This window comes from Channa argus, chromosome 14, assembly GCF_033026475.1.
Source record: "Channa argus isolate prfri chromosome 14, Channa argus male v1.0, whole genome shotgun sequence".
Classification (NCBI taxonomy): Eukaryota; Metazoa; Chordata; class Actinopteri; order Anabantiformes; family Channidae; genus Channa; species Channa argus.
Window position 1 is genome coordinate 1367972 of NC_090210.1, and position 14362 is coordinate 1382333.

A 14362-nucleotide genomic window follows, 5' to 3' on the forward strand; every position below is an offset into this window, starting at 1 on the left:
CTCGCCATGATTTAGACCCAGCTGCATGATTTTATGTTTAACTCTGTCAAGACAGCAGAGAGGTGTAGGAGTTCATGGTTTGTACTGCATGTTTTTCCAGGGCCCTCAATAGCAACAGCCCGCTGCCTGAGTGACAAACACAGCAGATGCTGACATTATCAAACGCTCAGTGCCTGTCGTCCCTTTGCTTTTGCCCTGTTATGGCCCTTAGATGAGGTGCGCAGCCTGGTCACCTAACTCTGAGTGACTGCATGTGTGTGTGTATGTATGCGTGTGTGTGTAAGTGAGCAAGCATGAATGTGCAAGTGTATGTTACAAATAGACCTGCCTCTGTTGTGCCATATCAAGCCGGCCCTATGTTGACCTCCATCCTGTCTACAAGCAGTGCTGTATATCCCTCAGCTGTCGCTGGCCACTCTGAGACCCTCATTCCTGCCTTGCCAGAAAAAAAGTCAATAATTTTAACAGCTGACTATGGTTCATACTATCTTTAGAGAAGGAACATTCATTATGATTAATCAGAAAGAAATGAAGAAAATTTAAAGTAAACATAACTTAACAGATGCATATTAATACAAAGATTAACTTTTTAGGGAGCAGCACAGATACTTGAGAAATTGAATGGTTCTGTTGATATTGAATACTGCAGCAGTGAGATTAAAAAGAAAACTATACATGTAATACTTTGCATAGCTAAAACATAGTAACGGTGGTGTGATGTTGATCTAATAGATGAAACAATGTAGTGATCTTATGAACTAATAAGACAAAACATCATCGCAATGTTCTTTGTTTGTGCTACTGTAATTATATTTACATTAGCAGAAGCACAATTTCTTTGCAGAAAATGTTACAGTACTAGGACATAATAATCTGCCCTCAGTCCCTTTTCTGATGCCACCTTCTACAATACAAATCCTTCTCTAGGACTTAAATGAAGGGCTTGAATTAATGTTGTGACATGACACCCCATAGTGGTGCAGTAGGAGTATGAGTGAGAGAGCTTGTGTATGTGGTTATGCCTCTGCATTTGTCTGTTGGCCCCTCTCAGTGACCGGAGCTGCAGCATGCTTGCAGCAGGGCCCATCTGTCAGAGTCTGTAATTGCTTCATGACTCCAGGACATTTGACTCAAGTGCACTGCCACAGATTATTATTATCCTTTTCTCAGGGAACATTTTTTCTCACTCTCTGGGAGGGGGCAAGCATAAAACTTAAAAAGATAGCAGAGAGGATAAATAGGCTGCCTGGGAGGCAGCAAAGGAGAAAGTAAGGTAAGGTTGATCAACGGTAGCTGTGTGTTATTAGTGTGGTGGTAAATGGGGTGCAGTGTGCTAAATGTACCTGTGTGTCGCACATAGTGGGTGTATGTGAACAGGCAAAAGAAAACGCAGGAAAGGGAAAGAAACACAGCACTGTCCATTTTAACTAGTGGGTGGACACCTGCAGTGATCCACATCTCAGGTTTTAATAAGATGTTCGATGCAACATGGTATTTCTCGGCTCAGTGTTGCTCTGGCTCATTGAATAAAACTTTACTGCAGCAGTGTCTTAGACAGCTCACTTCACTTGAGCAGTTTCTATGTCTCGCTCTGAAACAGTGACTCCACAATGCTTTGCTAAAGCTGGTAAAATGGAACCAAATCACCTCATGAATGGATTTGGTCCCCTTCAACCAGCTGTAGCTATGCTTTGATGACTACAGGAACCTCTATTGCCGTGATGCCTCTAAAACAATCGCTGTAACGACAGAAGGCCAATTCTTGATGATGACTGGCTTATGGCTTTCCTCTACCAACAACATCTGGAGTGTTCAGTGCCTGTCATGTTAAATGCTCAACTCATCTTTTTTTAATAAAGCAACCAATCTCCGCTTTAAAATGTCAGTATGGTCCTTTTTCCTTTTCTGAGTGTTGGCAGTTTGCCTTTAGGAGAATTTATATTCTGATCGCATTATCAAAAGGCTGTTTCCAAAATAGCAGGGGGCAGACGTGCAGTGTGCGCCATTTCAGAAACACAGCACTCACATGTCTGTGTGAGAATGTACAGCTGTCTTGCTAAGACACCTCCTAACCCAACTGTCACTGAGTGGTAACAGTTAATTACTTTGTGGGTGGAAATAAGCAAAAAAAAAAAAAAAACACACACAAGAATACAGGTAATGCAGCTCAGCAGGGGTACAATAGTACTATGGAAGTCCTTAAAATATAAATACAACAAAAAAAAAAAGAACAAAGTAGAGGCAATATATATATATATATATATATAGATATGTTTTAGAAAGTGTCCAACACAGACACATACACGCGCATACACACACACATAAATTCTTCACTTCTATCACAGTAACCTACTGCAGTGATGCTGGACATGCTGGGGTAGATGAGAGCCAGATGCTTTGGAGGACAGGAGTCTCACATGTTCACTCATTGTTACTGCTGAACATGCAGCCAGATCAAACACTGCATCTTCCACACTCCCTCCTTTTCTACTCCCTCTCTATTTCTTGCCTTCCTAATTTGGCATTTGATGCTCAGTGTAAACTGGCCTGTTCTCAATTTAGATAACATTAAAACAAAATCACAAAAAAATACTCCTGAATTATTTGTTGTAAAATCCCTCTAAAAGTTGTATTTACTCAAATGAATTTGAAGTTTAACATTTCCAAATGGATTACTGCCTTAACTGTAAATAGCACTGTATTCCTAATTTTTCTTTAATGTTTAAATTAAACCAATAACCATGCAATCTATTGATAGGTGTTATTTGTGAGGTACTAGCTGACTCAATCATAGTAGTCCTAGTTGATTAGCTAAGTTTTAAATGACCAAGAGAGAGTGAAAACCCCCTAATTCAATCAATGGCAGCCATGAAAACATTAATAGAGGAGAAAGCTCCTAGAAATGCTTTTGACCCAATTTAGATGTTATATTTAATTGCGGTTCCTCTTACAATATGAACATCATAGTTTTACCTAATAGTACTTAAATTATATTTGACAGATAATGATTCAGAGCGTGGTGTAAATGCTCGTAGAGCCCTCCAATGCCTCATATTACCATATGGGGTTTGTCTTCATGTTGCTATAGTAAAGGAAAGCTGAGCATTCTATGAGAAAGGAAGGAGGGCAAATATTACATGGCGGTGACACGTAAAAGGCTACAGACCGCTGCTGCAGGGCTCGTTTGGAGCCAGTTTATGAGTCATGGGCTATTAATCGTATTGTTTACAGTATTGTAGCAGCTACTGGCTTCTAGCAGCCTGAGGGAAAGACACAGAGATGAGCCAGACTCCCCTTGTAGGCCGAGGCTGCAGTAAACAAGCACAAGGGGGACACGTGGATGTCCAACAAAATCCTTTCCTAAGCAAGTTACTGCTGGTTATACCAGCTCTTTTAATTTACTAGCAATTGTAAAACTTAACAACTCGATGGAATTTATGAGAAAATGCACTTACATTCTGTAGTGGTATGTGGAGTGCGAGTAATGAACGAGGTGATATATAGTAAAACTCCCTACTTCATTCCACACCCCTGTTGATAGAAATGATTTGTCTCAGTATTTGGGACTCCAAGTTGAAAGATTCACCTGTCACCCACAGGGTTCCTCCTATGTGTCTTCCTAATCTTTTTTCCACCGCTGAAAGACTCTTCAAACAACCAAGCACATAACACACATTACACACACTCACTAGGGACTATGATGCATTCTCTACCTGAACTTAAAAGCTAGCATTTGGTGTTGATACCTTACTTTTCTTTTTTTACCACAATCATCACATTCACACAGGTCTACACATCCACATCTGCTGGCTGCCCATTGTAACCATGGTCGGATCTGCTGGTCAAAAGCCAGGAGGTTAGAGGCCTTTGCTGAAGGGCACCACAGGGGTTGTATTGTTACAAAGTGGATGAGAAATCCTAGATCAGACACGTTTAGGTGCCAGAATGTTGCCGTGCCGGTACCCAATCTGACCAGGAGACAGAGCAGACCCAATTCTAAAAGTTACTATCAGCAAGCAATAATAACATCAATCATTAACCAGAAGGGTTTCAGAACATATCCTTTATCGAAGGGGTTTCCGATTACCTTCCAACTCGAAGCACTTCTTCACAATAGTCATCAAGCGTACTTTTTTAGAAATATGATTCTATAGTAAGAATTCCTCTAAGCACTCAATCGAAACAACTGCTTCTCCACTAAAAACACACCAGACAAGGTACTTTCACATCAACCTAGGGAGATATTTTCGAGGGCTTTAGGAGTTGTGAACTGTCTCACCGATATTGCAGGAGCTCGAGCGTGAAATAAAAGTAAATGGGCAGACTGAAGAAGGCGACATACATCTTCGTTTCTGTGAAAGCAAGGGGACGGATCGGGGACGGATCGTGGACCAAAGCACGCGATGCACAGACAACACGACAAGGGCCCTGATACTGAAAATACTGTACTCCTGCACTTTCCGCCTCTAAATCAATAAAGTCCAACAGCAGTCCAGCTTTTTACTCCTTTATATTCCGAATCCTAGCTTACACATTACACACCCATTGCATATTAATATTTATAACAAACACAATTTTGTCTCGGCTCTAGTCAAGTATGTGACCTTTCCTAAATAAGTTTACTATTATTCATTAAAATTTAAAAGGTGTGTGATAATAAAAAAAAAAAGTTATGCTGGGGCTTTTGACCATATATGCATTTTTTAAAATGTGAATTTATTTATGTATTAACGTAATTTATTGGGTATCATTTGATAATGAATCTTTACATTTTATTGACTAATATCTATATTTTTAACTTTAATTATAGAATTTATATATAGAATTTATATAGAATTTAATAATCAACTCTTGAGTTGACGTGCTGAAGGGGGCCATGCAAGCTACATGTGCATCATTAAAATAGAGAGGAAAACTAATTACTGTAGACTGGGTTTTATTTAAATCATTTTTGGTGTGTTGTTCTGCTATTATAAAGATAAACGTTTTGCTTGTTTGGTCTATACCATTTTTTGAGAGTGTCTTTTTGTAAAGCACTGTATTAAATAGTATGTAATTTGTTTTGAATATAATAATAATATGGTTATTCATACCATATCATGCTCATTTATTTGAGAAAATACATTCATTACCCACAATCTGTGTGATGCTTACTGTAAATATAATTATATTATTAGATTTACTTTTGACCACTGATATTAGCCATGAAGAAACAGTATTTTGTGTTTTATAAATTCATTACTAATGTCCAAATCAATCTGCAAATCAAAAGATTTGTGCAGCACACAGGAAACAGGGGCAGGCTTAGGGCATTTTATTCTGCAGTGGAGGATGACCGGGTCTGGTCAGGCTTGTGGCCTCTGACCTCAATTCCATTTGTCCTCATGCCAAAGCAATGACATTTAGCCTGGCATGACCATGCTAAAACCCATACACACCCTCAAAGTGCTCAGCAAGGGAAGGAGCTCTGAACCTTTCTAAAAACTGCTCCAGTCTATAACACAGACCCAGTAACGTCACTGCCCATCACCTTAAGTGGCCCTGGATTATCAACTTGATACAGACAGAGCCATCTTTAATATGCTTGTGGTTGAGAGACAAGAATAAAACAGCTAAATAGCAGACCCGCAACCTGCTGGAGCCAGAAATAGCAATGGCCAAGGACAAGGAGAACTGCTGCTGCATGGGACAGCCGCTTCAGGCCAGACTCTGCTCACAACACATGGTGGTGGACCAGCAGAACAGTAAAAAGAAACAACAAATGAGCTTCAAGGACTATTAGCTACAATAATAAAAAAAAGTAAACATAAGACAGATGCTTTCAGGTAGTGTAATGTCAGTTCGAAACCATACCATCTGTTGGGGAGATGGATGAAGCCTGCAGGCCTACTCCAAACTTCAATCAATGTCAAACTAAATGGAGATACCCACGTAAATCTCATGTCATCATAAGGTAGTGGAACAACCTTTTGGAACTAAAGTGGAACTAAACTATAATTTTTTTTATGGAATCTGTAGTGGAAATACCCACATCAGGTAGTTGGTTTATTTTAGATATACAATTGATATGGACACAAAGTTGCATTATGTGTTATATTATATGTTTGGGAAATGCGCTAAAGTTAATAAAATATTTTACATTTTAACTTGAAGCAAACTGCTTATGCCATTATTATCCATGAATGAAAAGAAGTTTCAAGTCATTTGCAATTAAATTGTGTTCAAATAAACCCAGTTTATATACTTCTAATGCTTCAGCAGGACCTTCTGCCAGTTAATCAAACTTTTGAATTTTTGTTTATGTCACTGGCTGGACCTAGTCCGACCTCAAGTTTAGACATGCATGGTCGTCAATGTCCACATGTTTCATGCCAACAGAGGATAATTAATGGATTAGACATAAAAGATTAGTGCTTAAGTCATAGTCTCTGTACTTTTGCCGCTAAGACGTAGAAAAAGTCTAGTGTTTCTAGTTGGGACAATAATTTTAAAAGTGTAATACAGCTCATTTATAATAATGCTCTGCAATTTCTTTTTTATATTTAAACTGAATTTGAAAAGTCAAATAATATATTGCTGAGATATTCAATACTCAAGTCCAAAGAAAGCAACAAAAGTAATAAAAATACATGTAGCTTGACTGACACAATTTATTTAGTGCCTGTTAATTATCTGGTTGTGATTCAAGGTGCTCAGATCAACGCCATGCTGCAATCTCCACCCTGTGGTGGAACCCTAATACTAATTAAGGTGTTTTGTACATAAATGCTGACAAATGCATAAATGTATTATTTTACTCATTATGTATGAATAACATGAATAAATAACAGAAATGTAAACCACATTTAGGGCAATATTTTTGAATTTCTGTATCTACTATAAAGGCTTTACTGAAAGGACATTTATTATATTGTGAGGATACCTTTGCCACTGATTCCCCTTAAACAAGCTCTGGTTACTCAGACATCAAATAGGTGTGACAACAAGCGGTGGTAGTAAAGTGTCTCATACCTGGGGTTTCCTCGCAAGGCAGCATGATGTAGCGCATTAAACCCATTGTTATTGGTGATGGTGACATCAGCTCCAGCCTCCAGCAATACTGACAGCATGTCGTCTCTCTTCTTGCTAATAGCATCATGCAGGGGTGTGTCCCCCTCTGAATCCTAAAAGGAAAATCTTGTGTTATGTACTACTTTCCGAATGATTAAAAAAAGCCTCAAAGTAAGACAAAAAAAAAGCACCAACCATATATTTTGTACAATCAGTAGAAACTACACTGATATTTGGCAGTGCTGTTGTTAACACTTGTTTCTGTTTTACCTTTCTGAAACATCACAAAACAAATTCTCAATTGTAAATAAGATGTAGTAAGAGATACCTGGAGACTGGGGTGGCAGCCAAAATCTAGCAGGGTTTTGACCACCTGCAAGTGGCCTTTGTTAACAGCTATGTGTAATGGGGTCTGCCTTCTCTTGTTCCTGGCATTCAAGTCAGCACCGCCCCTATGCAGCACCTCGATGACAGAGCCCTCATCACCAAAGGCCGCATGGTGCACTGCCCGGTCACCATCCTTGTCCTGAGAACAGTGACACAACCACATAAACAGTCAGTCTTCGGTTTCACCTTTTGCATTGATGCATTGGATTGAATAAAGTACAATTGATGGATGAAAAAAAAAAGAGGTATTTTTTACCAACCTCAGCCTCCAGGTCCACACTGTGTTTAAGAAGCAATTTTAAAACATCCACATGACCATTCTGACTCGCTGCCTGCATGGCTGTGTGTCCCGCACACTGTCCATTTACCTGCAAACACATCACAAGAGTCAAAGTAAAAATATGTGTCAATATCAAGTTCCATGTTCAGATCTGCATCTACTGAATTATCTTTTCACTTGAGGGAGGCTCAGAGACTGGTGAGGGTGTTTTTACGTATGTGCATTCACGGATGTGTCGTTGTGTGAACATGTTTCATCTGCAACTACAGCACTGCAAAAACTCAAAGCATAATTATTAATGTGGACTCCTTTGGGAGTCTCGAGACGTCTCTTGTCCTGGCAGGCAAATCACTTTGCTCGGCTCAGTGTACTCAGCTTTAACCAAATAATTCCACTGAAAGGCAGTAGGGCATCTGGCCAGCCTTCACCATTGAGATACACACAGTCATTCACTCTCCCTTATTCTCTGAGAGAAGACAATATTGATGACTTGATGTAACCAGTTCTCATAACCTATACAAAGCAATGTCTGTTGTATTTTCCTGATCTGGAGCTTGTGTAAGAAAACATTCAGACATCATACAGGGCTTGTAGATCTCTACCCAGTCCTGAGAGTGAATCAGGGCTGTTCTGCAGTGCACACTAGTGCTCCTTGCTGCCCCCTCTGGGCCCAACCTTATTACTTTTCAGATTTAGAGAGGTGCAGAAGTGGGAGGATCACAGAGCCCTTTCTTAAGAAGCCTCCTCAAAATATTGACAGCAGAGCAATGTCAGGGGTCTTCTACCTCCAACTGTCAATGTTCTAAGATTTTTTTAATATATGTTTATATACAAATGATTTGGAGTTTAATAAAAACTCATCAAGACACCCAAAATACAATAATGTTAGAGCACCTACATCCACATCAGGCCTCTTAAGGATGTCCTCCACCTTGGCCAGATCTCCATTGGCTGCTGCCTTGACCAGCTCCTCGTTGATGTCTCCAGACTCTTGTGTCTCAAACAATTTCTTTAGCAGCTGCGACAGACGCTCTGATCAAACAAGGGGAAAACATCCAGAGGTTACTAAAACAGGGAGACATAGAAAACAGGGAGCAGACAAGGAACTAAAATTAAACTACCAATGTCAGTAGCAGTGTTCACACGCACCTCCAGAGGCATTGCTGACTGCAGAGCCAGACGGGGCGATCTTTGTGACAGCCGCAGGATTGTAGGTCCAAGAAGTTCCACAAACCTCGACCTTCAGGTCACTGTCAGAGTAGATCTGCTGCACACGGCCAACTTTTCCTAAGGTCTGGTGATGAATGTTGAGATAAACTCATTAGTGCATGGAGGGTTGCTGTCTTTGGGTATGTGTTCTGTACCACAGCCTGTTAGTGGCAGAAGAAAAATGCATTGTTAAAAAGCTGAGGTGGAAGAAAGGATAAAGTAGGGGAAATACCGGCTTAACAAAGCACTTGTCGTACAAGGAGCAGAAACAAGGCCTATTGCAAATATAAAACTGACAAAAAAGCGAAATATTCTAGATTAGAGGCGTGTGCTCATTTTTCAGACAATGTTCACTGGGGAAAAAAATGATTTAAGAGAAACACACCCTTTTACTTGTTAGACTTCCTCATCTATACAAGCAATTTGACAGAGCAAAATGATTTGCAATTTTGAATCACATCATCCTGATCCTGGCTATATGAGAAAGAGGCACATCGAGCCTGTCTAGCAGGGTCCTGGGCTATCCTGGAGGATGCCATAAATAACAGGGGGACTGGTGCAGCAGAAGCAGCAGCGGGCAGCAAACAGCGGTGGTTAGTGATCAAAGCTACAACCCGTCTCAGGGTTTTAAGGCTCATTAGCTGCTTGGGGGGGGGGGGGGGGGGGGGGGGGTTTGGTAGGGACAAATTGCATATTGGAGTAGACTGGCATTACATAACCTGAGGCATTCTGGCTAGCAATGGATAAACTCCATAACAAGGGAATATAATGCAATCTTGTTGAGACAGATAAAGAAAAAAAAAAAAAACAAACAAACAAACAGCAAAACAGCTACAGCTTGGTTTGAGGAGAGAAGCGTCTCTGCATGTTAATAATACTGCAACATTTCTCTAAAGAAGATGAGGGACTGGCGCTGCCAAGTGTGAGGGGAAAGGCAGAAAATTACACAGACTGTTAGTCTTGCATACAAATTGTATGACTGTGAAGACATCCAAGTAAAAAATTTGATTTAAAATTATTTTCAGATACCAACACTAATACAGCTTTCTTTCACAAAATTTTAATTACTCTGAAGATTCAGTACATAGATAAATTAAACCAGACACATTTCTATAAAAATTCTAACTACACTAACTAAATATATATTGTAAAAATCAATCATAAAATCATCACATTACTGAAAGAGGATTATAAATATCTTTATGAACAAATTAATCTTATCATTAAATCCCGCCCAATTTGGTTACATTTCCACAAGTGAACATGACCATAATTTCAAACTCTTACAGGCAGCATCGCCTCAGCCCACTCTCCATGGCCTCTCTGTAGCAGCTTGATGCGGTCAATGTCATAGCAAATCTGGACCAGGTCCCCCACTAGGAACTGGGAGCTGCCTCCTTCTGCCCCAGCTGCAACTTCACCGCTACGCACAACATTGGCCTTGGTCAGCACTGCTGGGTTAAATGTCCACCTGAGAACACAGAAGTTACTACATTAAACCAACACATGCAGACTCTCTTCTCTTACTCACAAATCATAAATAGTGATATCTGACCAGATATAGATTTAGAGCAGTGTTATGGAATGTATGAGAGTTTTAAGCTATGGTACAATTAACATATAATTAAATATACAATGAAAACTTGGGAAATTAGTATACACACATTTTACACAATAATATACTTTATTACAAAATTGACCACTTTTTTAATAGTCTCTTAAGTGAAGTGGAAAGGGTTAAACTACATTTATTGAAAATCAAATGATGTTTAAGGCAGTCACCTGTTCCCACTTGGGTACTGAACGACAATGTCATGGTCCTCATCAATGCCACATACTGTGCCTGTGGTGGTGAGGGTCTCGAACATGCCGTCAGTCCACCCACCATGGCCATGTTGAAGGGACTGTACAATCTCTAGATCCAGGTCTATGTTGACCAGGTCTCCAATATGTAGACCACCAGGATTTCTGTTACCATTCTGTTCACCTGGGAGAAAAAAATTTAAGTTTAGCCGATTAGTAATAACAGTATTGAATTGTATTGAAATCCGTGTTGATTATTCACATCGAAATTAAAATTTTGCTGGTGATGCTTAACAAAGACAAAGAGTAAAAAGTATAAGAAGAATAAATTTAGTTGAAGGAAATTTGTACCAAAAAAAAAAAAAAAAAAAAAAACCTTACAAACTTATGACACCACACAGGTAAAATATTTCCACATGAACTACAGTGCTGTTATCTATTATATTAAGTTTTAACAGTGTTTCCCCTAGTTTTCCACTGCAGTGCTGAACACAACTATTAATTTTTGGAATTCCCGATACAAGCGTGGCTTGAGCCTGCATTTGGTTTTGGCAGCCTAGTGACTAAACAGTGCTGCCATCTCGTGGCCAGACAGACTTTACTACAAGTCAAACTTCCCTAATGCCCTTGAATTCACTGCACCACAATGATAGAAGAGAATTGGTGCAATAATGATGATGGACACAGATCCCTGGCTTACCTACCTAAAACAGGACAGTGATCTCTGTAGAAAGATCCTCCTTTGGCATCTTGGACACACTTTAGATCAGACTTGAAGAAAAAAAATGAGGCCAGGGGTTAGAGCACAATCATGAATAATGAAACTGATAATTTAAACACTTTAGGATGCAGTGACAACTAGGATGCAGTTGCCTAGAATATTAAGAAATACTAGTGTCTGAATGTTAAGAAAAAATAATGAAAAACTACGCAGTAAAAGCATCATATTATTCGTAATGACTCAGATGCGCAGCCACAATGGCAAACTGACAGGGGGGAAATGATTGTGAGGAAGAGCAAGCACTTCTCTGAACTAATGATCACTAAGGTCCTCATTGCAACAAGTCTCAAATTAATAACTCAAGTCTAATACTGTAGTCAGCCAGCAGCACATGTTTGATCCTATTATGCTTTGAGCACGAAACAGACATTACGAAACAGGAAAAGGTGTTGGCCTCTTATGCTGCACTGGGTCCATACTGCACTAAGCTGCCGTCCCTTTATATTGGTTTGGAAGACTTGCCCGCGGTCTTAATAAGAACCAAGCCAAAATAAAAACTCTCAAAATGGGGGGTCTAATCCATGATCGTTTTTTTCTATTCAGAGTCAGATGCCTATTACCTTCCCTCCAACCTATTAGAATAACAAAGGGCAAGTCTGTTATGCAACCCCGGAACCTGATTGGCCTCTTTTGTAAAAAGGCAAGGGCAGCCATCACCAATGAGGAAGAAGCTTTTTATTTAAGTCGCGTGTGTAGCTGCATTTGCAACAACCCCGAGAGAATGTCCCCCCGCTTTAAAGTTGACCTCCATGTTCACTCTCCCCCCCTAAATAGCACAAAGAACAGATTGTCTTTATCATGCAGATACCTTTCGCTTCCAGCTGCCTGTACAATGGTGTCTTACTCCTGCTGGCCACGTGGCTTTCACAAAGCCTTGGTAGCCAAAGATAAAACCTGAACCCCAGGGTTAAAAACAAAAGCCACCTGACAGTTGATTCTTTGTGAGACACAGTGTGTGCGTGTGAGTATCTGAGCGTGAGGGTCAGACTGGAAGTTTGCTCACCATTCCCTCAAAGCCAACTCTGTAGAGGTTCTTTGCGCCATTGTCCCACAGTACGTAGGCAGCGCTGTGAGGGCTGGCTGCGCTCCAGTCCTGGATCTCTGTCACCTTTGGAGGAGGACAGATGAGATTAAGCAGAAAAAAAAGGATACACAGAAATCTGAATAATATGATTTTGTCATACTACATGTGAAAATAAAACACTGGAAACAAGAGGATGTTATCTCAGTGCCTAACTCAATGACCAGGAGATCTTTGTTTAAACATAAGCTGAATGTAGGCTCTTCCATTTCATCAATCTCTGGCAATGCACATGGAATTTATTTGACCTCTCAGGCTAAATTTTATGTACCACGTTTGTCCAACATAATCACTGACATGAGCATATGACAGAGGAGTGCAATTTGATATAGTAAATATCCTCACAGCAATTTCAGCTTTTCTGTATGTTGTACCCTCACTGTTAAGTGGACTTGTCGGTAAGTTAATTTTCTAATTCGTTTTTTGTTTTTTTGTCCTTACGGCTTATCCTGTGACTTCAGGGTCGCCACAGCGGATCATGTCCGCATATTGGTACAGTTCTTACGCCGGATGCTGCCCCAACCCTCCCCAATTTCTACCGGGCTCGGACCGGCACTGCACAGCTGGGGATGGGAAAGGACTGTCAGGGGTTCAGTCTCTTGCCCAGAAACACTTCGACATATAGCCGATGTCCTGTGTTCCCTTGATAACTGCCTTCCCAACTGAGCTACAGCCACCCCTAGGTTTCATTTCCTAATTACTGAGGAATATTAGGAGTGGGACTCATCAAGGAGAAAGGGAGTGGAATCTTGGGCCAACAATTTGATTTTGTTTTAATTCTCCTTGCAATGCATCTTTATAGTTAATACTAAATCTTTTTTTATTGTCTTAGCCATTTTTCCACTCGTGGGTAAAGCTTGTGTAATCACCAAGAATGTTTTAATTAAATGTTTAACCACGACTACTCTATTTATTTCCTAAGCCTTAAGAAAAGACTAATGAAACCCTAGTTCTGCGAGACTGCAGACAGAGCACATGCTTTTTAGAACAAGGAACTTTTGACATGACTTTCGACCCAAAAAGCAGTCGTACCCTTTTTTTTTTGTATTAAGTTTCAGAAAACATATTAAAATGAAACTAGTCATAGTAGTCGTTAAAATTGGGGGGAACAGTGTGGCCCAGGCAGTCTACCTTTCAACTGTTTCACTCACTTGATTCACATGGAAATCAAAACATCGATGTTTTAGGGTTTTGTTGGATTAGTACGTTTTATTTAATGTTTAGTAACATGATATCTGACCTTTGTAGCGAAAACTAGCTTACAACCTTTACGTAAAAGTTTTAAAGGGCATTGTAAGCCAAGGACATCTGTGTGTTATATGTATAAATGAGAAAAAAAAATCCCTCTGATTTTGAACACAAGTTTGGATTTTCCCAATTAACAATTCTCTCTCCATCCATCTTCCCAAGCAGCTTAATGCTTTTATAACATTGAAAAAAAGTGTCAAGATAAGAGCTGGAGTGGTGTAAATGAATTCTTTGATTAAATGTTGTGCCTTAAGTAAGTATAAAAATCTAAAGTTAAAATTATATTCAGGCCTGTTCCAGAAGTAGTTGATTAATGGGCCTCGGGAGGCAATATTCATGCTAAACTAAAAGGCTGCAGGACATGTAATAGCGTTTTTCTGGAAAGCGTATTGCTTACAGCATCATAAAACAGTAATGAGATATGCCATTAAATAACACACCAAAATGAAGTCTTAAAATGCCGGGAGGGACTCTTAAACTGAATACTATGGGGTCTGGACCCGAGTCAAAATACAAGCACTTT

General features: G+C 39.8%; 1 protein-coding gene across 6 annotated transcripts in view; it reads right to left on the minus strand.

The window, feature by feature from the left end:
• Positions 1-14362, minus strand: part of mib1 (MIB E3 ubiquitin protein ligase 1) — a 53054-nt gene that overhangs the window by 30363 nt on the left and 8329 nt on the right. For all 6 annotated transcript variants that reach the window (XM_067529398.1, XM_067529396.1, XM_067529395.1 and 3 more), the window contains exons 4-12: positions 12514-12618; positions 11434-11500; positions 10709-10913; positions 10214-10397; positions 8867-9011; positions 8616-8749; positions 7698-7805; positions 7379-7576; positions 7012-7163 (exon numbers count right to left, since the gene is read on the minus strand). In XM_067529398.1, coding sequence (XP_067385499.1) covers positions 7012-7163; positions 7379-7576; positions 7698-7805; positions 8616-8749; positions 8867-9011; positions 10214-10397; positions 10709-10913; positions 11434-11500; positions 12514-12618 — 1298 coding nt within the window. The remainder of the gene's footprint in view (positions 1-7011; positions 7164-7378; positions 7577-7697; positions 7806-8615; positions 8750-8866; positions 9012-10213; positions 10398-10708; positions 10914-11433; positions 11501-12513; positions 12619-14362) is intronic.